Source organism: Archocentrus centrarchus, chromosome 5 (genome assembly GCF_007364275.1).
Source record: "Archocentrus centrarchus isolate MPI-CPG fArcCen1 chromosome 5, fArcCen1, whole genome shotgun sequence".
NCBI classification, from domain to species: domain Eukaryota; kingdom Metazoa; phylum Chordata; class Actinopteri; order Cichliformes; family Cichlidae; genus Archocentrus; species Archocentrus centrarchus.
In genome coordinates, this window is record NC_044350.1 from 16,979,638 (window position 1) to 17,004,485 (window position 24,848).

A 24,848-nucleotide genomic window follows, 5' to 3' on the forward strand; every position below is an offset into this window, starting at 1 on the left:
GAGACTCATTTGACCAGTGTTTTTCAGTATTTTATCATCTAATTTTTGGCGAGACTGTGCAAGTTGTAACCTCAGTTTCCTGTTCTTAGCTGACAGGAGTGGCACCCGGTGTGGTCTTCTGTTGCTGTAGCCCATCTGGTTCAAGGTTCAACATGCTGTGCAGTCAGAGATGCTCTTCTGCATGCCTTGGCTGTAACGAATGATTGAGTTACTGTTGATTTCCTGTCAGCTTGAAGCAGTTTGGCCATTCTCCTCTGACATCAGCAAGGCATTTACTCTCAGAGAACTGCAGCTCATCAGATATTTCCTGTTTTTCAGACCATTCTCTGTAGACCCTAAGGATGGTTATATGGGGAAAATCCCAGCACATCATCAGTTTCTGAAATCAAACCAGCCTGTCTGACACCAACAACTATGCCACATTCAAAATCACTTAAATCACCTTTTTCCTCCACTGTGATGCTCAAATTGAACTTCGTCTTGACCATGTCTACATGCCTGAATGCACTGCAGCTGATGAGATATTTGTGTTAGCCAGCAGTTGAAAAAGTGTACCTAATAAAGTCCATCCATCCATCCATTCTCTTCCGCTTATCTGGGGCCCGGTCACGGGGGCAGGAGCCTAAGCAGAGAAGCCTCTCCCCAGCCACCTCCTCCAGCTCATCTGGAGGGACCCCAAGGTGTTCCCAGGCCAGATAATCTCCCCAGCATTTCCTGGGTCTACCACGGGGCCTCCTCCCAGTGGGACATGCCCGGAACACCTCACCCAAGAGACAGCCAGGAGGCATCCTAATCAGATGCCCGAGCCACCTACCCCCACCTACCTACCTACCTCTACCCACCCACCTACCTAATAAATGGCATTAAGCTAAATTGGTTCGATTTTACAAACACATGCTGGTTATTACATTATTTTCTAAATACTTTAAAAGTATTTGTGCTTCAAAACGACTGGATTGTTTTGTGCTCTAAACAATCTCACTGTATAGATATGGAAGACTTTACAGCAGAAGAGGACCATGTGGTATGAATGAAAGATCCAGATAAAGGGACCTTGAAGTGAAACAGTCTCACCAGGATCTTCAAGGTTTATAGCTATTTTGTGAAAAAGATTGCAAAGATTTATAAACAATGACCCACGTTATCTTCCATTTTCAGTGTTATTCTAGTGTTGTGTATGAATATATGCACATATAACTTTAGCTGGTATATTAGTATCAAATTTTGTTGTTCACTGGAAACTCTACATTGGCCTCGAGATTTAAATTCACTGACAGACCTTAGATATCACTGAGCTAAAGTTACATCATTAAGTGATGGATTTATGCGGGCTGCTTATGAGTTTAACAAGTTAATCCTGTGATTTAATGTTTGTAATGTAAACTAAAAACTGACAGTCTTAACAAAAGTTCAAACCTACGCGACTGTAGGACAACTAAGACAATAATGTTGTGCCCAACAGAAGGACATCGCCTTTAAAAAAAAGTAGGAAAAGTAAATGGAAAACCTTTGTCACCTGGACGTAGATGTGACCATTTGGACTACATTTCCCATTAACTGTGGTGCTTCAGTGGGCGCTTGAACATGACGTCACATCACTTTTAAATACCGCTTGCTTTCTTCGTCATATCCTCTTTCCGTTGCTCTTCTCGCTCTGAGGTATGTACAGTAGTTTCATCACCAACAGAATCCAAATTAATCACTGAATTTTGTCGATCATCCGCTCTTACTGATCATTGATTTTTCTCATTTTCACAGAAACCTCTCCACACGATGAGAGCCAAGGTGAGATAACAGTTTTTTTGGTGTTTTGTATCCTCTTCCCGCTCTAGCTAAAGCTGCTAGCGCCTTCCTCTAGCTTCCTGTCTTGTCTCTTTTGTCAGACCGTGCTGCAGATTCTTAAAACATTAATGGCAGATACAGTTAACAGTGTATTACGAACACGAAGTAGCATAAATGTTAACGCTGCTGGAACTGGAAGCTCTGCTTTGCTGCACGCTGGAATGTTAGCAGCGCTAGATCCCTGTGCTCAGGCAGCCATGCGTGTTCGGGGGGGGGGGAGTGAGCCGTGCGCAGTCACAAACATCACCATGAAATGTTTTTCCGCGCGACCAGAGAATGCATGTGCTGAGTCTTCGCAGTAATATGCATGCTGTCATCTAATTGCCAACAAGTAGTAGATAAACGCGGTGTTACTGTACACTAACGACTGTCCTTTTTATCTTCCAGTGGAGGAAGAAGCGTATGCGCAGGTAAGAATCACGAAAAATGAGACTGTGTGCGTGTCTTTGTCAGCCCCCTCATTCAAACTACTTAACCTAAGGCTGGTCTTATGGGGGAAATCATAATCAGTTTTTGTGGTCCGTGTTGAGAATGGAGTTATTTAACACAGCTGCTTGTGCTTTCTAAGCTTTGTAGATATATCGAAGGTGAGGAAGGCAGGTTTCTTTTTAGTGAAGTCGTTGAGTTTTAATTAGAATTCAGCCACAAATGTAAATGGTGAACCGAAGTGATCCTTCAACACCGGACAGTTAGACATGAAAGCTCTGCAACTACAATCCTGTCTGATCAGTTAGCCCCACTTCACACTTGACAGGTGTGTTATTGGATATCCCGTGAAGTTTGTTTAAAGTAGCTTTGTCAAATTTTTCATCAGAATTTCCACCATGATTTATTTTTCACAATCAGCTGCCTCCATGTGAGCCATTAAGATTACATATAGGGCAAATTATATCTATTGAAAATGACCTGGGTTATACTGTCCCTGAGTGGCAGTGCACTACTTAATGAAATGTGCACATTTTTAAGTCTTGGGGAGTGAAAACCATCTTAAAGAATGTCTGAAAACTTGAGTTCAGTATAATACCAAACTTGCTTTATCTATTTGGTTATAAAATCCAAGGAAGGACCGTGTTTAATTGTGCTATTGGTCTTATATCTGCAATTTACATAACCACGGTGACAGGAGTGTTTTGGGAGGAATCCGTTGAATGGGACCATTTGATTGGAAATGTATGCACATAATTGGTCCTGTATTTATATGCATCACAATAGGACGATTCAGTTCTGTTTACAATCTCAATAACTGTAGATGGAATAATGACTAATTGTTTTAAATGATCTTAAGTCCATCCCAGGTAATTTTCAGCTGTATATTCCTTTACAAGGGTTTGAATAGGAGGATCATAGCTAAATGTTTTCTGTTGTTGGTGACAGCTAGTGTGCAAGTCCAGATCTGTGTGGTTTTGAGTGTTTTCCTAACAGCTGCTGTTTATTTCCACCAGGCTGAAGCGTAAAAGGAGAAAGATGAGGCAGAGGTCAAAGTAAGCCCCTCCTCCTCGCCAGCTGTGATCCCATCCGAACCTCTCCAGGTGACTGACACGTGCGGACGAAGGGGGATCGCTCGGAGCCGAAATTAAAGGCGTAAACTCCATGATTTCAGATGACCGCACCTCTCGCTGAGCCCGCTGTAATGGTCTGACTGGAAGACGGTGAAGATGCTGGAGAGAACAACAGAACTGCAGCTGCATTGTTCATGGACCATAATACATCTTGTCTGTACAATTGTTACGTGGTGTTTTGAACAATAAATGAACACTGTTATAAATTACCCACAAGTTTAAGCTTCTTGTCTGATTTTTATTTATGTTAAAGGATAAGTGTAGGCTAAATTAAATCTGCTTCAAATGCACTGTGCTATATACAGATGCTTTTAACTTCAGGTTTATGTAGCATGTGAGAACTGTTGAAGGCAGGGAATTTAAAATGTTACTGGTGTCTTTGGACCACAGCTGCTGACATCAAGAAATTTGGAAACCAATGCAGGTGATTTAGCCAAGTACCTTTCCTGTTTGAAAGTGCTGAAATTTCATTGTAGCTCTTCAAATTGTGTTAGCTGGAAGTCTGGATGTTCTGTAAACTGGATGTCCTTGGGTGGCTGGTTGCACTCAACATTTAGAGGATTATAGGATAAATGTATGAGGGTGTATTAGGGCCACATTCAGAAAAAGTAAATCATGCATTTTGAGAATAGTCAAATTTTTGAGAAAGTCAAAATATGGAGGTTAAAGTTGTTTCAAGTCAAAACAACTTAAAACACCATGTCTGCTATACCTTCTTCAAAATGTTATGAGCTAGTGAAACTATAGAATTGGTTTTAGTAATGAGGAAATTATTTCTCTTTTAGTACATAAACATGTTGCAGTGATAAGTATGAAGGCATCAAAGAGATGGTGCAGAAAGCTGCACATGTAGAATCACAGGACACGATAAGATAGCTGATCAAGTTTTATCTACCCAAGGCATTTTGTAGAGGGTATATCAGCTGTGGCAGTTGTTGGACTTCAAATGACTAATTTCAAAATAGCATTTAGACTATTTCAACTTCGTAGTATTTGGGCCACATTGAGAAAAAAAAATGTGCATTTTGAGAATAAAGTTGAAATTTTTTTTTTCTCAAAAGCAGATTTGGGCACGACAGACTTTGATATGGAAATTTAAAAAATCAGTTCAACTGTTGTACAGACCTTTAATGCAGGTGTCTGCAGATCAAAGGTCAAGACTGTCTCCTGTGTAAACTATTAAAGGGCAGCTTTTGTACAAAATCCTGGAGATAATCAGCATCTGCACTCCAGTAAAGGCCTTTTTCTAATGAAAGATTGCTATTTAGGTCAATCCGACAACAAGCAGAGTAACTCATTTCTGTGACATTTGATTTTATGATCCGCAGCTTATTTTCAATTAACTGTTCTGGGTGTTTTTATTAGTCCAGTTATTTGTTATTTGAATGACTTTAATGCAAAACCTGCTACATAGTTGCTTGGCAGAGTGATGTACTTCACAAATAAACTTGCATTTACTTTTGTATATTAATAAATTTATTCAAAATTGTATGCAAAGCTCAAAAGATCAAGTATGGGCAACTTATTACATGCCATGTGTCTAATATCTGTATGAGTTTATATAGTTAAAAAAAAATTTTATACTAATAAATTTCCTGCAAAATGTACCAAAAGTATTGAAAATGACAAATTTTGCAAGCATTAATGCACACTGATATCAAGCAGATGTCAGGGAGATGTAATGGATGAGAAAGTACGCTTTACTGAGTATTTCACTCAAGACCAAGTACCTGAAAGTATCTGAGTAAATGTACTCAGATACTTTCAAGTACTAGTTTCCAAATTAAAGAAAACACATTATTTCCTGTGTGTTCTAATTTAAGCAATATAGTCCTGTTGTCTCCTTTTTGAGGGGTTGAAATTCTGCTAGATGGTGAAGGTTTAGAATAGAGATGTCAAACATATGGCCTGGGGGCCAGAAATAGCCCTCCAAAGGGTCCAGTCTGCTTTGAAGAATACAAAAATTACAAAGAAAAAAGGATTACCTTTTGGACATTAACTCAATAAGAATCGTGGCAATATCAGCACTGTGCAATGAGAAAAAAAAAGATATATAAGGAAGAAATATCAGCTGTATTTGAATTGTATAAAATTTACTGTATGGTAGCTCTTCAGTGAGAATGGGAGGATTTGTTGAATAAATATATATTCCAAGACCAAAAGTTTTCCTTTTTTCAGGTATATACACATAACTATATTCGATGTCTTTGAATTTTATAATTTAAATTAATTTACAGATATTTGGCTCCTGGGTAAAATGGCACGTTCAACTCTGTGCATTATGTACAGACGTCACCAGGTGGCGCTCTATTTCAAGTCCCTGCTGCACATTAAAGACGCCGTAGAAGAAGAGGTAGTATTGTAAACACAAGGATATGGCTGACGAGAGGGGTGGAGGTGAAGACAACGCTAACGACAACATGGGAAACCAGTTACAGCTCTTACCAGGTACGCGTTAAATCGACCGAAAGGGTGCTCGGTGTTTCACCGGTACAGTGCGTTTCTCTTTCCTCTGCTAACTACCAGCTAACACACCTCCATAGCAGGCCACTGTCAGTCATCACACTCGGACTGTCTCATTTTGGACCCAATGCTTTCGCTTTCCTTTCACTTATGCCGTCAGTGTGACTTATCAGGACGAAACTGTTGCATCTGAAGTTTTGTCAGGGAGCTCGCTAACTTAGCCTGTGTGTGTGTGTGTGTGTGTGTGTGTGTGTGTGTGTGTGTGTGTGTGTGTGTGTGTGTGTGTGTGTGTAAACTTGCTGTGCTGTGACAGACAATGAGGAAGAGGAAGAGGAGGATGACATGGAGACGGAAGATCAAGATAGTAAAGAGGCAGAGAAGCCCAAACTTATCACCTTTGACCCCAGTCTTCCCACATCACATGCAGTGAGTGATGCATCACGTTTCCTGTTTTCCTAACATCTCTTTTACACGATTTGCTTTCATTCATATGAACCTTCTCAGGCTTTCAGCTTCTCTGCAGCTGCTGTGTTAACACTCACCCCTTTTGCTGGCAGTACCTGGGTTCAGACATGGAGGAGTTTCATGGCCGTACTGTCCACGATGACGACAGCTGTCAGACCATTCCTGTGCTGCCACACACGGCTGTGATGTTGGTGCCGGGCCAGACGCTGCCTCTGCAGCTCTTCAGGCCGCAGGAGGTCAGCATGATGCGAAGCGTCATCCAGAGAGACCGCACCTTTGCTGTGCTCGCACACAGGTGTGTGGTATTGCAGATGGCTCTCTGTATGTTGTCATTTATCAGAGGGTGTACAGTTTTTACAAGTGGAAATCATCCCTTTGTTTTATGGCTCAGTTAAACAGGGCAAATTGACCCTGTGTGGATTAGAGAAAATCCCAAATAAATTCAAACGTGTGCACCCAGTGTACAATCATTCCACCCTGGAAAAAATGGTTCAAAGAAATCATTAAAAGCCCCAAATTACCATGACATTCATGCCATGATGAGTGCATGTTAACTTCTGTAAGTTTATACATGCAGTCTCTTGGTATCAACCAGAGTTTTTGGACATTGCATTGTTGAAAATGTTTTTCAAGACTTTGCCTTTGCTGAATCCTAACTATTCTTTCTGTAATCTCTCTGTTGTGAGTCACTGAGGTGGATAATTTTTAATGTTTCACTTCAATAGCTGTATTTGGTGTGTGTCTGCAGTGAAACAGGTGAGCCGGATGCAGAGTTTGGAACTACAGCTGAAATCTATGCATACCGAGAGGAGCAGGAGTACGGCATTGAAACGGTCAAAGTGAAAGCTGTAGGGAGGCAGAGATTTAAGGTCCATGAGATAAGAACTCAAGCAGACGGGTAAGTTGAAGTTCCCTCATAAAGCATTAAATCAAAGGTCAGGACTGTATGCTTACCGTCACTCCCTTGTGACAGAACCACACATAGCCCTTAAAGAATGCCACATAAAATCTGTGAAATGCAACTATGATATGTTTCAGAGCAGCTCAGTAGTGGATGTAATATAATGGGTAGTCTAGTCAGGTATACTGGGCTCAGCTCCAACCTCTGAGTTCCTGGAACAAAAGGAAAAAATGCAGCCAGACACAGAAAATGGGTTCATCACATGGAGCTATTTTAATTCAGAGTTTCTGCAGTAAATAAGGAAGTTCTGGCTTCTAGTGAACCAGCGGTTTTCTACAGGAATCCCATTCCTGCAGGTTTGTAGCCTGATGGTGTTGTCAGAAACTCAGTGAGAGGAGAAGTAAAACTGTGTCAGTAACCACTCAGAGAGCAAAACTGAGGATTGCAAATCAATAACATCATGTACAGTACGTTTGTGTGTTTTCTGCTGAACAGCCTCTAATTATTCAAATTTTGAACTAACATGACACATGGAATAATTCCTGTGAATGTCAGTTTTTTGATGCATATTTACTCAGTTACATGATTTCTTGAGGAGGAGGATTGTTTTTTTTTTTTTGGCTTTCTCTGGGAGCCCATTGCACAGTCTTCCAACAGTGGCGCTGTAATTGACAGTTAGGGGGCAGACTAACTCTTCATAACTAAAAACATGGTTAGGTTAGAGTGACTGCAAATTGCAGGAATGCACGTTTGAGTTTTTATAGCGTCACAAACTGGTTGAAAACATGCAGGGCAGAGGGAGTCTGCAAGACATCTGCTTGGAAACAAAAGACAACAGCAATCCAGCACTGCATAGATGTGTTATATAAGACCCGTTGCATACGTATCTGCTGAAGTCACACTATAGATCACATTAACCCACATCCTCCCTGGAAATCATTGATGCATTCTGTCCATAAAAATGAGGCTTTATTAAGACATTTTCCTTTTCTCTAATTGATGTTATATAATGCACACACTTTGGTTGCCATGATCCTGTTGACTTTCTGTTGTGACTCTTGAAATTGCGGCATTTAATCCAGCACTCAATTAAATGGAATCTGCTCTTTTTCTTGTCTAATATTACAATATACTTTCTATTTTTTCTATACTTTCTGTTTCAGTGAACATCCTCTCTGTAATATTTCTAAAAAGTCCTGCAGAAGGAAATATTTGTAGGGCTTTTCAGGGCTCAGAATCTGTCTTACAGGGGTGTGTTGGGGGTGATGAGTCACATCAGGTAGAGACAGTGAGTCTGTGTCACTTTATTTGACAGAAATGTATGAATTTTTCTGTTGTTTCAGACAGTTTGAAACCAAATGTGTATTATGCTTGAGAAAATGACACCCAAGTGAACAAACTCATAAACAGTATTGCATGTTGATTTTTCCCTCTTTGTAAATGGGATCAAGCTCATTATTTGGAACCTCAGAACTTGATATTTAAATGTTAATGCCACTCTGACCACTAGAATATCTTTTTTTTTGGGGGGGGGGGGGGGGGCATAACTGAAGACTTGTTATCCTAACTATGGCAAAATGTCACTCAGATGTGTAAAAGGACAAAATGGCTAAGTAATTATATTTTAAATGGGACCAAAAGGACAGGTATGGATAGACATGGGTTTATTCATATAGCTGTGAGATGGTAATTCTTGTTGCTCAAGTGGTCTGGCTTTTTTTATTTATTTATTTTTATTTGTTTATTTTTTTTGTATTTCTCAGCTCCATAAAGTTTGCTGCGAGCACCTTGGGTGACTATTTCTAGTTGTCAACTGAGAAAAAACACAGATGGCATCTTTCTGGGACCATCTCACAATTACAAACATCCTGTCATGCACTTTATAACATTAGCCCTGCGAAGCCTTTGTTTTATCTGTTATGTGTCTGCTCAGTTTCACTCATATTTTGCCGTCATCATTCACATTTCCCACTGCATTTGTTATTGTCTCCCCTTGTATTTCTTCTCAGGATCAAACAGGCTAAAGTACAGATCCTTCCAGAACGAATCCTTCCAGACCCCCTCTCCGCTGTGCAGCTGACACCCCTGTCCAGGCTCCACATGCACCCCTCCTCCAAACCCCCGAGTCAGAGCTGCAAACAGGCTCAGTGCTGGTGGAATAACTACAAACAGGTAAAAAAAAAAAAACGCACATAAATGTAAAAATTTTGGTACCAATTTAAAAGTAACACTTCCTACTTTTGGAGACATTTGAATCAGAAGGTGATGGTGAAAAGAAAGTTAAGCTGAGGTTCCTCATATAAGATAAAAAGCATGTGGTAAGAGAGCAACTATAAATGTTGATTGATAAATTTTTTTTTTTTCCCACATTAAGAAACTGATGTTTAATAATACATCAGAACAGTCGGGGGTCTGTGCTAATATTCAAAGGTGAGAGAAGTCTAGTTTAGTCTAAAATTGAAGACATAAAATAAAATTAAAGATCTCCTCAAGTGAAATTGAGTTTTGTTGTTAAGTTTCCCTATGGTGTTCTTCATATGCTAGATGACATAGCATGAGCAAAATACTTAAAATGAGCATTTCACCTGAAACTGCAGCATATTAATGAAAGTCATAATAAACCCAAGAATCAACAGTTTTTACAAACTGTTGCATTAACTGTTTAGGAATTACAGCCATTTTTATACATAGTCACCATTTTCAGAGGCTCAAAAGTAATTGGACAAACTAATATAATGTTGATTACAAGGATTGTTTTTAATTACTTGAAAGCCCTTTGCAGTTGCTGACTGCCTGAAGTCTTAAACTCAAGGACATCACCAAATGTTGTTTCCTCCCTTGATGATTCTCTGCCAGACCTTTACAGTAGCCACCTCCTGTTGCTGCTTGTTTGTGGGTCACACAATCAGTGAACACTCATGACCCACTTCCATTGGTAGATATACATGCCCATGCTATGACATTGCCTCCACCATGTTTGACAGATGATGTGGTATGGTTTGAATCATGAGCGGTTTCTATTCTTCTTCATTCTTTTCTCTTCCTATCATTCTGGTTCATGTTCACCTTGGTTTCATCTGTCCTAATATTTTTTTTCCCAGATGTTCTAAATTCAGTCTAGCATTGGTTTGCACCTTGTTCTAAGCTCTCTTTATTTACATTCATGAAGTCATCTCTTGATTGCAGACTTGATTTGTTTAGATTTTGTGATGTTGTTTTTCTTAACCATGGAAATAGTTCTGTCATCAAGCACTTCATTTGTCTTCTGTGGTCTTTCAGGCCTTTTGGTGTTGATGGTGTGCATTCATACTTTTTAAGAAAGCACCAGATTGTTGATTTGGCTACTCTTGAAGTTTTGCTGGCTTTCTGATAGCCTAATGATGGTCTCCCTCACATACAATGGCATCTTGCTGAACCTCCATATTTAATTACAGTGAAAAGCTACAAAATATAAGATTATAACACTTTATCTGCTTAGTTACCTCTGCCAAGGAGGTTGTGTTTTTGGTAGAGTGTGCATGCCTGTGTGTCATTCATCTGTAAACACAATGGCTGAAAAGTTTTTGAGTGAATTCTGATAAAACTTTGTAGAGATGCAGAGTGGGGTCGTGGTAACAATCCATTAAAATCTGGCTTTCATAATAAAAGTCTTCAAGCTCATCTTTCTGATTTATTGGTCAAAAATGGACAAAGAGCCTTATAACTTAGAAACTGTGATTTTTTTTTTTTTTTTTTACAAGTGTGGTGTGTCAACATATAGAAAGTACCGATAAAGATTTAAAATCGCAGGTCACATCTGACTGCTGATCTCTCCTTCAAGGTCATTACATTGATCGGAAGGTCAAAATCATAATAATGTTATATAAAGCTATTTAAAACTATATTTCTTACTGCCATTGTTTGTGTTGACAAAATATAGGCACATAGGAAACTGATATATGGGGATTCTAAATATCTCGTTACTTTGGATCTCTGACCTCTTCTTCAAGGTCAAAATTTCATAAAATAATTTTTATTTTTAAAATTCTGTTTAAAATTTTACTGTCTTTGTTTGTATTGGAAACATTTAGGTGATGATACTGGTATATGGGGAATCTAAATAGTTCATAGTTTGCATCCAAGTGTCATGTCACATTTGACCTCTGACCTTTCACATCTCCCTTTCTTTCAAGTTGACCCCAAAATGTTTTATATCTTTAAAGAAAGTATTGTCAAAAGGAAGCGAATGAGCTGCCTACTTAGTTAGAAATATGCTGTAGTATAATATTATACAATAAGCTCAAGTTATTCATGTCCAGTTATTTATAAATCAGTACGTATCATCCATTACCTGCTCCTACATAATGTTTGTGTAATCAAAGTAAACATCTGTCATGATACCCTTATCTGATTTTTACTGCACTACAAACATCTTAAAGTATGTTTTAAAAAGAAGAAAGAAAACAAAATGAATAAATACAAAATGCAGTACTATTCTCTTGAAAGTAAATACTGCCCAGAGAGGGAGATGCCTTGGTGGAGGTTTGTGCTCTCAGAGTGTTTCTTGTTCATCATGGAATAATGAGGAAAAATGACCATGACCATGATACTTGTTGTTCAGTTCAATTCAATTCAGTTTTATTTATAAAGCATGAAATCACAACAAACAGTTGCCTCAAGCCCCTTTATATTGTAAGATAAAGATCCTACAATAATTACAGAGAAAACCCAACAGTCAAAACAGCCCCCTATGTGCAGCATTTGGTGACAGTGGGAAGGAAAAACTCCCTTTTAACAGGAAGAAACCTCCAGCAGAACCAGGCTCAAGGGAGGGGCAGCCATCTGCCGCGACCGGCTGGGGGCGAGGAAAGAGAGACAGGACAAAAGTCTCACTGTGGAAGAGAGCCAGAGATTAATAATAACAAATTATTATTAAATGGAGAGTGATGTACAACCAGTTATCAGTCAATTGTCCAATTACATTTGAGCCTCTGAAATTCCTTAACTGTTAATGCAGTGCATTTGTTAAGCTCCATGAATTAAAGCTGAAAGTGCCCTTCAGTCACTGGATCGTTTGATTCAAAGCCACTGCGGTGGAGTACATGGTGGAGGCAAAACTACACAAAAAAAGTATTGTTCTCCAAAAATATATGGACCTGACATTTTTAGATATAGATTAATTTGCATATTAATAGACTAAATTAGGCTGTGGTGTGCAGTTAATGGCATTTTACATGGATTATTTTGAAGGAATAAAAAAGTTTTTTTTTTTTTTTATGCGACTTCAGAGTTTTGTTTTCAGTTTAATAATTTCACAAAATAATTAAATAGATCAGAAAAAGTAAAAGCATTTTTGAGTGCTGACGTTCTCATTTATAGTTTGACATTTATACAGTTCAACACCCAGTGAATGGTTTATTTGTTTGGAGATGAGCACTTGTTTTTTTGTGGTTATAGTTGCTCCATAGTTCACGTCATTGAGTTCACTCAGATTAATTGACTAGTTGTTGCACCTTGTGTTTCATAACACGAAAAGATGAGAAATAAATAAGTACAGTGGGGTAAAGTGACTCAGTGCAGATATTTTGGTTGGTGTTTTATTGTTTTAATAGGAGGAAATGTTAAAGGAAGAACAAATAGATGATGTTTTAGGGTATCTGTGCTGTTGATGTTAACACTAGATGTGAATGTAATCAGTGTCCAAAACTGTGACCTGGAACATGGTCCTCCTCATGAGGACAAAGTGTGTGACAAAGGGAAGTGAAGAGAAATGGTCTGGATGTTGTGGTCCTTCCTGAAAACTAATAGTCAGATTAGATTATTGAAATGATGCATGTGTTATTGATCACAGAGAAAGTTTCACTGTGCCAGTTTGACGCCATGGCCACCCTGGGTCTACGCACTCTATGATTCTGTGAGTACTGCAGCCCTTGTGCACTGCTTGGCATTTCCTCCTCCATAAATATATATTTGCACATGACACATAAGTGAATGAAAACCATGATTTCTCTGTCTCTGGTGGTTCACCTCACAGGAGTCGCTCATGAACAGGGTGAAGAAACAGCTTCACGAATGGGATGAGAATCTGAAGGATGATTCCCTCCCTGCAAATGCAGTAGGTCAGGCTCTGTTTATTTTTTCCACACGGACCATATACATATGCACATACACGCTTGTGTCCTGTGTTCTTAGTACTTTTTGTCCTTCATTTATTTCATCCCTCTCTTGCCCTTCTGTCTGCTGTCTCTCAGATTTCTCCTATAGAGTAGCAGCCTGTCTGCCCATAGATGATGCTCTGCGGCTTCAGCTATTGAAGATTGGCAGCGCCATCCAGAGACTTCGCTGTGAGCTAGACATTATGGACCGGGTATGTAGAGGTCATCAACAGCCTCGCTGACCTGCCCCAGCCCTCAGACATAATTTCCCTTATGCAGTGATAAGATGCAGTCTTTGTGCTTTGCTAAGCCCAATATATCTCTCTGGTGTTTTTTGTTATATTTAACCATGTCTGACAGGAGTTGACAGACGTGTTCGGGCTGCAACATTTCAGTTTTCAGTGTCAAAGGTGTTAAAAGCAAATGTTCTGGCATTTACTGTTAATGGCCCAGCATTTAGCATGCAGTGGACATCAGCTGTTTGTCACCTTGAAGGGGTCGATCTGCTTTCAGGGAGAGCTTGGACACAGCAAGGGAACATCCATATTTTAATACAAACTAAACAAAGCAGTCTGGCCTCTATCAACCTGCTTTTGCTCAGTCCCGTGTGTCAGAGCAATTTGTTTTTTAGCCATATTAGCAGCCTGGCTTTAAGGGAGAGAAATGTATGCTGGTCAGTGAGATCACTACTTTGCTGCATAGTTATCTACATCATTATTACATTTATTGCCTTGAAATTTGGTGCAACTCAAGATGATTTGAAATCATCACTGATCTTGGTAGCTTTTCCTCTAGTCCCCTTAATCAGGTCCAACATTGACAGAAACCCTTCTTCAGGCCCTCTTTAGTCTTTGCCATAATTCAACACAGGAAGACATGTTCCACACATGCTCAGTGGAGAACAGCAAGAAGAGCTGCTTTGTTTGTATTCGAATGAAAAAAATGACAAAGAACTATGTGGGAATGCTTAACAAGAATAAAATCAAAGGAGGGAAGGAGAGGAGTTACATGAAAGCTCTTATTTTGTGTGGCATATTGGTTGATATGGAGCCAGGTTATGCCCTCACAGAGCTTTCATCAGCATCAAACACAAATTTTACACCTTCTTTTCTTAGCTACTCCCATTAGGACTTACGACTGTTGATCATCCATTTTCATCTCTCCTGGTCTTCTGTCTTTCTCTGTCACATGTCACTTGCCTGTCTGCTCTCACCGCATTCACAAATCTCCTCTTGGGCCTTGTTCTTTGTGGAAATCTCATTTTCTTCACTTTAGAAAGTGCCTACGCATCTGCCTCCTGTCTTTTTGTCTCTAACCTGAAGTTAAGGCCATAAGTAGCTCCAATATATTTTTCTTTTGCAATTTTGCCTCTCTACACCACCACAGTGGATTTTAAATAGTGCAGAGTTTTAACTTTAGTTTAATGGGTTTTACAAAAGCTTTGTATTAACCTGTTTAGGAATTTCAGTTTTTTGACTGACAATGCCAGGGGAGTCCCTTGTTATTTCATGAAAAATAAAGCATATGTAATATCTGCTAAAGTGGATTCAAAGCATTGAAATAGAATTTTGTAGGTTCTTGTTGTAATTTTTAAATATGAGGTCCAATGAGATTCTGTTGCAAGTGAGGGAGGCCATCATTAAACCTATCAGAGAGACAGCAAAAACTTTAAGACCGGCCAAATCAACACTTGGGTTCATTCTTTTAAAATGTATGCACTGACCAGAAAGACCACAGAAGATAACTAAAGTGCATGATGAGGATTATTTCCATGGATAGAAGTAGTAAGATGAATTGTGAAGTGTGCAGGTCTATATTCTTCTGAACGCAGACCCACAAATAAGCAGCAACAAGAGGTGGCTGCTGTAAAGGTCTGGAAGAGAATCTTAAGGGAGGAAACACAACATTTGGTGAGTTCTAGACCTCAGGCAGTCATTAACTGCAAAGGGTTTTCATCAAGTATTTAGAAACAGTCCTTATAATAAACATTATATTAGTTTGTCCAATTACTTTTGAGCCTCTGAAGATGGGGGACTATGTATAAACATGGCTGTAATTCCTAAACAGTTAATGCAACATTTGAAACCCCTTGAATTAAAGCTCAAAGTCTGCATTCACATCTGGATTGTTTGATTTAAAATCCACTGTTGTGGCGTACAGAGGCATAATTCCCCTCAAAATTGTGTTTTTGTCCAACAATTTATGGACCTAACTATATAACATAGCCAGTTGCACTACTATCTTTATAAAGTTTTCCTTTTGCTCTTGCAGGTACTCTAAACATTCCTGATATTCTCTCCATCCTACCTGTGCTTTCTTTTTCACCTGTCTTTCACAGCTGGCGGCTCTCTAAATAGACAATATAGCATAACAATAAACTGTTTCTTCAAAATAATCAATAGATACTGGGAATGTGGCTAATAATATCCCTCAAAATACAACCATTTGCAAATATTTTATTTACAAGAAAACATTAAAAAAAACACAAATGTTTCTTGAAAACTATTGGCTCACTTTGAATTTGATGGCAGCAACACGTCAAAAAAGCTGGGACAGTGAAACAAAAGGCTGGACGAGTGCGTAGGTAACGTACTAAACAGAAACTGCTGGAGGAACATGCAGTTAATTGGCAACAGATCAGTAACATAATAGATTATATAATGAACATCTTACAGAGCCAGAGTTCCACCAATCTGCAAAAAACTGTCTACAAATTGTGGAGCAGTTTCAGAATAATGCTCCTCAATGTAAATGTACAGTACATAATTCATCAAGATTCAGACGAGAATGGGACAACATTCCTCTCCCAAACGTCTCCACGGGTCACAGACATTCACAGACTGTTAAAAGAAGAGTGGAGGCCACACAGTGGTAATCATGGCCCTGTCTCAACTTTTTTGGGATATGTTGCTCCCATCAAATTCAGAATGACCTCATCTGTTTTCTTAAAATGGTACATTTTCTCTGTTTAAGCATTTGATATTTTTTCTATGTTCTGTTGCGAATAAAATAGGTGTGCTTTTTCCCTTTAGTCCTTTATTCAAACTAATATAATAAAGCATTAAATAAAAACATCTAATTGGTTAACGAGTTCAGATAACTGATTCTGAGTAAGTGTTACTGTAAAGTTTTTCCGGGTGTGTTCATATAAACAGCGTTCAGTGTATTGTACTTCTGTGTAATCAGGAGCAGAAGCTTGATGTGTGAAGTGCTTGTTAAATGTGTTTGCCTATGATCTGTTTGCCCTCATTTCAGATTGAGGATAATAATCCCTCTCACCAGTGACACTGAAGAGACCTGAGCTCGGGTTATGTTTTCAGTCGCATTTGTGGAAGCGTGACGAATGGGATCATTATTATAGCACCCTCAATGAGCCTCAACAGTGGACACTTTGCTCTGAAAATATGCAACATGTATACATTCTGTTAAAACTCTTTTCTCTCCTCCTCCTCAGTGTACGTCGCTGTGCTGTAAGCAGTGCCAGGACACAGAAATCACCACAAAAAATGAGATCTTCAGGTGAGGACTTGAAATGATTTTCAGCACTATGTGAGCACAAATTTGTTATATCTCAGCACTAATAACTTCCTCCTCAGATCCGTGGAAATTTGGATTCATTAATAGTATAAAAAAGATGACGTAATCAATGTGCCACCTTTTCCTGTTTTAACAGTAATGTTGTGTAGAGGGTGTGGGTCTTTCATTTTATTGAAAAAGGTGAAATCAGATTTGAGGCTTAAAATAACTTTAGTTTTTGAGTTGTTTCTGCAGATGGCTTAATGATTGGTGGGGGTGGGCATGACAGAGGTGCTTTACCAGAAAAAAAAATGCTCTTATTATCTAAGTTCTTGTTTTTCTTCACTGTAATCACTGTAATTATTAGCACGTCAAAGTTAAGACCAATTTGACTGTCTGTCTGGGAGTTACGTAAACTCTGGGGTTACATCAGAAAAAATAAGTGGTCCTTCTCTACACCTCCTCACTCACACAGTCTGAGTGCAGTCTCTTATGCACACACATTGTTATATAATGTCATTTTCCGATGGTTTGATGTGTGATGGCTAAGTTGTTTGTGCAGCAGTCACACAGAAAACCTTGAACAGCAATGAAATTGTCCAGATCCTTCCTGGGTGTTTATGAGAAAAGTGTGTTCACTGTTTTGTCATCCAGATAATTTGAGTCAGTGAGTGATTATGTGTGAGAGAGGATTTCTCAGAGAGCCATGCAGATGAATTGTTGAAGCAGTTCCTGTAACTAATTTACATACTGTATGGCACTAATGCATTTTCCTTCAGAGCCAGAGCAGAAATACATTAAATGTACCCAAATTACCACTTAAAAGGTTGGCTGAAAATCAGGTTTTTGGGGCTAAATGTATTTAAAAGTGGTGCATGAATATGTGGGATAACTTTCTTGTCCTATTATCAGTACGCTTAGAGAATGTGAACGTGTTCTTCCAGTACATCAATGGAAAGAATGTCTTGATGCTTCATTTTGATGAAGTTCAGCTTTTGGTACTCTAAACTTGAATATGCAGCCATTTTGGGTTCAATTTAGCACCTACAGCAGTCGTGATGTAAAATTTGCACTGAATATATAATACTGTGCAAAAGTCTTGAGTCACCCCCTTTATTCTCATTTCTTTGGTTCCAGCCAAGGTCTTTCAAAGTTTTTCTTTGGACATTGGCTGTTTTTTTTTTTTTTTTTTTTTTTTTTTTTTTTTTTTATTTTTGTTTTTGTTTGTTTTTTTTTTTTTAATTAATTTTCAGTCCAGTCCTTGCACTGGACCATTTTCAGAGGAATGTTTTTGTTTAAGCCACTTAACAGTAACCTACAAATTATATAAGCATAAAACAGTGCACCTAACTCAAGGGATAAACAAGTGTTGTTCTACACATAACAAACAACTTAGCAAAGAACCAATTTTAAATTGTATATTTGGGACTTTGTTACCATTGGCCTATCGCAAATAACATAGCTTGACTTGCATAAAATAGTATTTTTGCACCAACAAGGTGATTCCAAAAAGAACTATTAGCTGGAAACTTTGCATATCCTCCTGAGAACTTAGGGGGGAAAAAAGTATCTTTCCATTTCACTTTTCTGTGACCACTAAGAGAGGACATAAGGTCTAAGGAGAATGCATGCGTGTGCCCTTAAAAAAACTTGAGGAAACTGCACAAAGTGGAGGACCATCTATAGCAGATGACCTGAAAATTTTACACTCTTAGCGCTGTTAAAAGGGAGCAAATTTTCTCCTCCAGCTAAAGATAGATGACAAATAAAGGTAAAAATCAGAATAAGTCTCAATATGTTGTTGGGCCAACATGTTCTAACAGAACATCTTCATTGCTCCTTTTCCTTCTCCTTGGAGCTCTGCTGGAGGGATGAACACCACCCTTCCAAAAGATATTTCCTCATTTGTTGGTTTTTAATGATGGTGATGGATACCTCTGTTTAATCAGACCAACTGGGCTGTGATCTGGTGAAATGCCTTAGCATGTGATACATGTAATTTCCATACTCATCAAATCATTGAATGACTTCTCTCGCTAGAGTAAAGGTAGTCTCGCCGAACAACTTTATATTGATTTAAAGTGATTCCTCCCTCTAAGGTGGGAAGAGGATACAAACCATGCCAGCAAAATGCCCCCACAGCATAACAGAGCCATCAAATATTCTCATACTAGGAGTCAAGGGTTCAGGGTTTTGTGTTTTTGGTTTTTTGTGATTTGTCAGTCATTGTTTGTTTGTTTTTTTTCTGGCTGGTTGGCTTAGCTGAAACTGACATAGATGGCATTCAGATGACAGCTCTTAAGATGTTAACTGAAAATATTACCAAAAAGAGTTAAAATGGTGTAAGAAGGAAACAATGAAGAAGATTTGATTTGTTTTTAATATAAAAATGATGAGCAATGTACATTTTAACCAGCTTTCAGGCAGTTTGCCCTTTTTATCAAGTTTTCAGTTTCTCCCTTTCAAAGCATCATTCTGTTTTTGTTTTGGCTCAACAATTTACTAAAGTCATACTCACTGCTGATGACATTTTCCACCAACCTCTTCTCTCTGCAGCCTGTCCCTGTATGGCCCCATGGCTGCATACGTCAATCCTCACGGTTACGTCCACGAAACGCTGACTGTCTACAAAGCCAACAACCTTAATCTGGTTGGCAGGCCATCTACACTGCACAGCTGGTTTCCAGGGTAAATATTTTTAACATATGGTGCGAATGTGCTTTCCATAAATGGATGGTTTAAATAAAAGACGCATGTCTTATACCTTACAGCCAAGGTCTTCTATTTTAATGACATCCGGTGCAGCTACAAGCCACTGTGTCACTGCCCGGTTCCTGAAATTAAAATCCTTTGTTTTTTACTTTGTCGTCCTGGTTATCAATGGTGCATCTCTTCATGTCATCTTTATTGGGGTCATTGTGCAATCTTGATCTTTTGTATAGAGCAGTCAGTGAAGCCTCCAAATAGTCCACTATACTTTTACTTATAGTATTAAATCAAAAAATTCTCCTTTAATCCATTTCTGGGTCACAGGGGGCTGGAGCCTATCCCAGCTGTCAGAGGGCAAAAGGCAGCATACACCCTGGACAGGTCAGCAGTCTGTCACAGGGCTCATTTAATAATAAAAGAGCCTAATTTAAATTCCTGCAGTGTGAAAACTGTGCAAAGCTCCTTATTCTGCCAGTAATGCCAATTTTTTCTTTTTAAGACATTTTAAGAGACCAGAGAGAGCTATTTTTAAAGTCATATCACTGATCTACACTGTGAGATATTTGGTGAATGATTACAGAATTAAACTGTATGAATCTGTCTGTTGTAGACTTTTAGATGTTAAGATTAGACCAGGTGAATCAGACTCTGGAGTAGGACTCCTGGTTTGGTTCTTTTGCAAACAAAAACAATCATACTGAGACTTCTAAGAAGGTTCAGACACACATGAATTCTGGACTGATCACGTTTGCACTGAAAAACAAATCAGTCCAGAATTCATGTGTGTCTGAACCTTCTAAGAAGGTTCAGCCACACATGAATTCTGGACTGATTTGTTTTTCAGTGCAAACGTGATCTGACCTCATTCCGACTCATTTGAGACACAGGCAACTCCAGCAGCTGTGCGTGCTCTGAATATTGATATACCCATGACAAAAATCCACAGTTGCTGTAGATGCAAACCACTAGTTTTTTTCCCTGCCACATAATAATATAAACTACTCTCTTATCAGTTATTCCAGAGGTTTCTGCAGACGTGGTTTGATTTTGTTTCGTTTTTGTTTTTACTCTGGGCTGCCATCGGAGGCCAGAATAAAACCTATGAACTTCTCATTGCTGTAATTTTAAGCTCTGTTTGATATTCTGTACATAGATGTAAATATTTTATTCCCAAAGAGAGTTAGGCTCTTTATTTTAAACTCAAATATGTGTTTGCTTAATGTTATGTCAGTTGTATAGTTGGACCTTTACTGTACATGTGATTTGGGCAGAATTTGACAGTTTTTACTGGGAAACACTCACTGAGCTTAGCTTGAATCCATGCTTATGATACCCTCATAGAGAAGATTGTTGTGGCATCAACTTGGAGCTTGGATGCCAGTCATGATCTAATACAGTACTGTGCAAAAGTCTTGAGCTACCCTTTATGTTTTGCTAGGAAAAAGAGGAAACGGTGCAGCGATTTATTGAAACATACAAAGTGAAATACAGTATATAAGGCAAAAACAGAATTTGTACAATTCTGAGCTTGAAGGTCAGTATTTGGTGTTTGGTGTAGTTTCTTTAAATACTCTTCAGGAATAGGCCTCCAGGCTTCTTGAAGGACATTCAAAGCTCTTCTTTGGATGTTGGCTGCCTTTTTTGTTCTGTTCTGTTAAGATGATCCCACACTGCTTCAGTAATGTTGAGGTCTGGGCTCTGGGGAGGCCGATCCATGACTGAGAGTGTTGCATTGTGTGTTTTTTTTTAACTTCAAGGGCCAGGTCCATCTCTCAGGTCCTGTGTCAGGTTTTTGCTGGATTTTTTTTTTTCTGTTTCATGACCATCTGCTGTAGATATTTTTTAGGTCTGAATATAAAGAAAGATAAATAAAAAAATAAAGAAAAATATAAAGAAATGAGGGGTAGCTTAAGACTTTTACACAGCACTGTATGCACTTCCAATATTGATCCATTTACATTTCTCATACACTGATCATCTTAAAACACTTCTGAAGAAAGAAGAAAATGTGGTACTCTCTTTGCTTTCAGGTACGCCTGGACGATTGCTCAGTGTCGAACCTGCGGATCCCACATGGGTTGGAAGTTCACAGCCACCAAGAAGGACTTGTCTCCGCCTCGTTTCTGGGGTCTTACTCGTTCAGCCATGCTCCCCCGTATCCCACAGGGTCAAGGGGAGGAGGGCAGAGAGGGCTCTCGCCTCTTCTGCCTGTGACGCCAGACCATCCATTTGCCTCATTCAAAAAAGCCCCTGCAAACCTCCCACAGTCTGCATCTTTAGCCAGTTTCTGGCTGCAGTTAAAGTAATCAGTGCATCACAATGCCACCCCAGCAGCAAATTCATAATATTAGTGGAAAGGTCATTCGGCCTTCAGATGGCACTCTCAAGAGCATATTTGAATAGGCTGGATGTAATTATTATTCTAAAAGGTTCTTAAAATGTGGAGGCAGCGGCGAGATGCTGAAAGCAGTCAGAGTGAGAATCAAATTGAGACTTACAGAATGGACCATGATATGTGGTTAAGATCCCAGCATGCAGCTGCCTGATCTGCACCTCTTTCCAGCTGTTTTCTTAATAGAAAAACACGCAGACCCACAAAGATATGCTGAATGCATAATGCTTTTTACCTTCACCTCCTTTCCTCTGTCTCTGCTGGTTGCACGCAGCTAACTTTGAGATGTCGTTGGCAAGCTGTGATGGCCACTTTAAGCTGTTGTAAAATCCACATACAGTCATTTTAGCTAGCATTCAGATCCTTTTGTGAGTTTTTATTATATCAGCTGCAATAGACCAGTGGAGTAAACTGTTTGAATGAAAGTGCTCTCATGTATGTGTAGATCTGTCATGATGGGAGACATTTTGAATCTTGGAATTACATTGGATGTATTTTTGTATGCAAGAAGGTTGGAAATTAATCTAACGTATTCATTGATGTTTGGAGAAACTGCAATTTATTACCACGGTGAATTTGTTTTGTTCTAAAAAAAAGAAAAGAAAAGAAATGACACTAATGATATTGTGTAATATATCTGATATAATCTGTGTCTGTTTCGTATTCACTAGAGCCTCATTATCCCATCTGGAAACAAGCATCATCTTTGGTTGCATGAGTGAAAATTAGAGATGCATTGGTGCCTTGTGGCAGACTGTTTTATTAAAGGTCAAAGCCCATTGAGACAGAGCAAGAGGAGCATTTACCCGTCTTTTAGTTTGTTCATGCGTGGTATGTTAAAATGGTGTGCCTATGCTCCAGCTCCGTGTCTTTTCGAAGTGTGAGGAATCAGATTCACAATGGTGATGCGATAAAAGAGTTAACTCTTTTATTTTTTTAGTTTTCTCTTGGGTTTGTAGTTTGACAGCTTTCAGGATTTTACTTCTAGTGATTCAAGGTGTTGCAAAGTGCTGGCTCACGTTTGTATTAATGTAAGTGTAAAAATGAGGCAGCATTTGTTGTTTTATATGGCTGTCGATCTACTGTTTGTAGAATCTATTTTTTGCAAAACTCTCCATGTTGCTGAATTTTATTAGGAAATTCTTTTTATCAGTAAGCCGAGTAGCGCAATGAGAAATCATCTAAATTCAGCATAAAATGTAAGGAAATTTGTGTTTGGTTGTAACAGTGCTTCTTCACATTAAATCTTATACCATTGAAAGCCTGTTTATTCCCCCTTAAATGATGCCACATTTGTATAGAAAATGCAATTGTGGGTTGAGCAACAGAGTTGAGTATGTGGGTTGCACCCATGAAAAACTTGCCAAATTTTCTCTGTCAGTGCCAAACAGCTTATTCCGCTGGTGAGTCTTGTTTGGTGTCATTTACTGGATTTGATGATAGAAGTCTGAAGAAATAGGACATATTGGGAATTTAATAATTTATTCATTTTACAAACAGGGGGCTCAGCAGCATGTGGAAGAACCATACATAGCCAACAGCCTGGCACCTCCTCCTCATGCTGATCACACATCCCTGTGGGATGGTATCCCATTCTTCAACCAGCATTTGTCGCAAGTCAGCCAATGTGGTTCTGTTGGTCACTCTGGCATGAACCGCACCCCTAAGCTGATCCCACAAGTGTTCAGTGAGGTTGAGGTCAGGACTGCAGCCAGGCCGTTCCATCCTCTCCACTCCCAAATTCTGGAGGTGGTCTCTGATAAACCTGCTCTGTAGGAGCGAGTGTTGTCATCTTGGAGGATAGAGTTTGGTCCCAAACTGTGGAGATGTGGGATTGTCACTGGTTGCAGAATTTCATCTTGATATCTCTCTGCATTGAGATTGCCTCCAATGGTGACGAGCCTGATTGTCAGCACCTGGAGTACCAGAAGCTCAAAACAAGAGTCAATAGCAGGATAAGCTGTTTGGCGTTGGCAGAGAAGATTTGGCAAGTTTTTCATGAGCGCAACCCACATACTCAACTCTGCTGCTCAACCCACAAATGCATTTTCCTTACAAATGTGGCTCCATTTAAGGGGAAATAAACAGGCTTTCCAACAGGATAAGGTTTATTGCCAAGAAGCATTGTTACAAGAAAGAGCTAATTAACCAAACACAAATTTTCTCACTTTTTGTGCTAAGTTTGTCTGATGAAATGATTTTGGATATAGTGCATAATTTGAGGATAAACACACCTTTTTTTCCACTTTTTCTGCTGAGAGAGAAGAAGATTGTTGTTCATGTCTGTGGGATCATATTAAAGTGGCAAACATATTTTAGCCCCACCTGCGAACGACATTTAAAACAGACTTGATTATTAAGAAATGTGATTAAGAGTTTCAAATGGCTCTTAAACACACACAATATTTTTAGATCCAGTGTTTAACCTTGTCCATTAGATTGTGCTCAGTCAACTAGTCTCATTTTTTTGACTCTCAAATTAGTAACCAGGAACATCCCAAGTAATCTACTAGTAGCTACTGAGAAGAACAAACCATTTTTCTCTTGTTGTTTGTGTTGGTTGTGCCATCGAGCCTTCATTTTCTCAATAGATTTCATTCCCAGTGGCAGAGAGAATCACTCCCAGTGAAAGCCAGGATTATGGGGAACATCTGTGTAGGTTCTCAGTCAACCAGGCCATGGTAGTCTCTGGAGCTTGAAAAAGGCGACTGGACTTCTTAACGTTTCTGAAGACGTTTCACCTCTTATCCAAGAGGCTTCTTCAGTTCTAAAACCAAATGGTGGAGAGTCCCAAGTATTTAAACCCTAGAGGGGGCTGTCCCCTTGGAGGCGGTCATTGACTTAGATTGTTCATGTGCATCATTACA

General features: G+C 39.1%; 1 protein-coding gene and 1 long non-coding RNA gene across 2 annotated transcripts; both read left to right on the forward strand.

Annotated features, from left to right (window-relative positions):
* Positions 1–1,558: 1,558 nt before the first annotated feature.
* Positions 1,559–3,617, forward strand: LOC115780290 (uncharacterized). The gene is made up of 4 exons (XR_004019971.1): positions 1,559–1,659; positions 1,759–1,785; positions 2,230–2,252; positions 3,285–3,617. It is a non-coding gene; the product is annotated as an uncharacterized LOC115780290 (long non-coding RNA).
* Positions 3,618–5,765: 2,148 nt separating this feature from the next.
* Positions 5,766–23,233, forward strand: crbn (cereblon). Its single transcript, XM_030729565.1, has 11 exons — positions 5,766–5,849; positions 6,178–6,290; positions 6,422–6,624; positions 7,078–7,227; positions 9,240–9,402; positions 13,061–13,123; positions 13,244–13,328; positions 13,461–13,576; positions 16,819–16,883; positions 19,437–19,568; positions 21,620–23,233. The coding sequence occupies exons 1-11, from the start codon at positions 5,777–5,779 to the stop codon at positions 21,801–21,803; spliced, it is 1,347 nt and encodes a 448-aa protein (XP_030585425.1). The 5' UTR covers positions 5,766–5,776; the 3' UTR covers positions 21,804–23,233.
* The last annotated feature ends 1,615 nt before the right edge of the window (positions 23,234–24,848 follow it).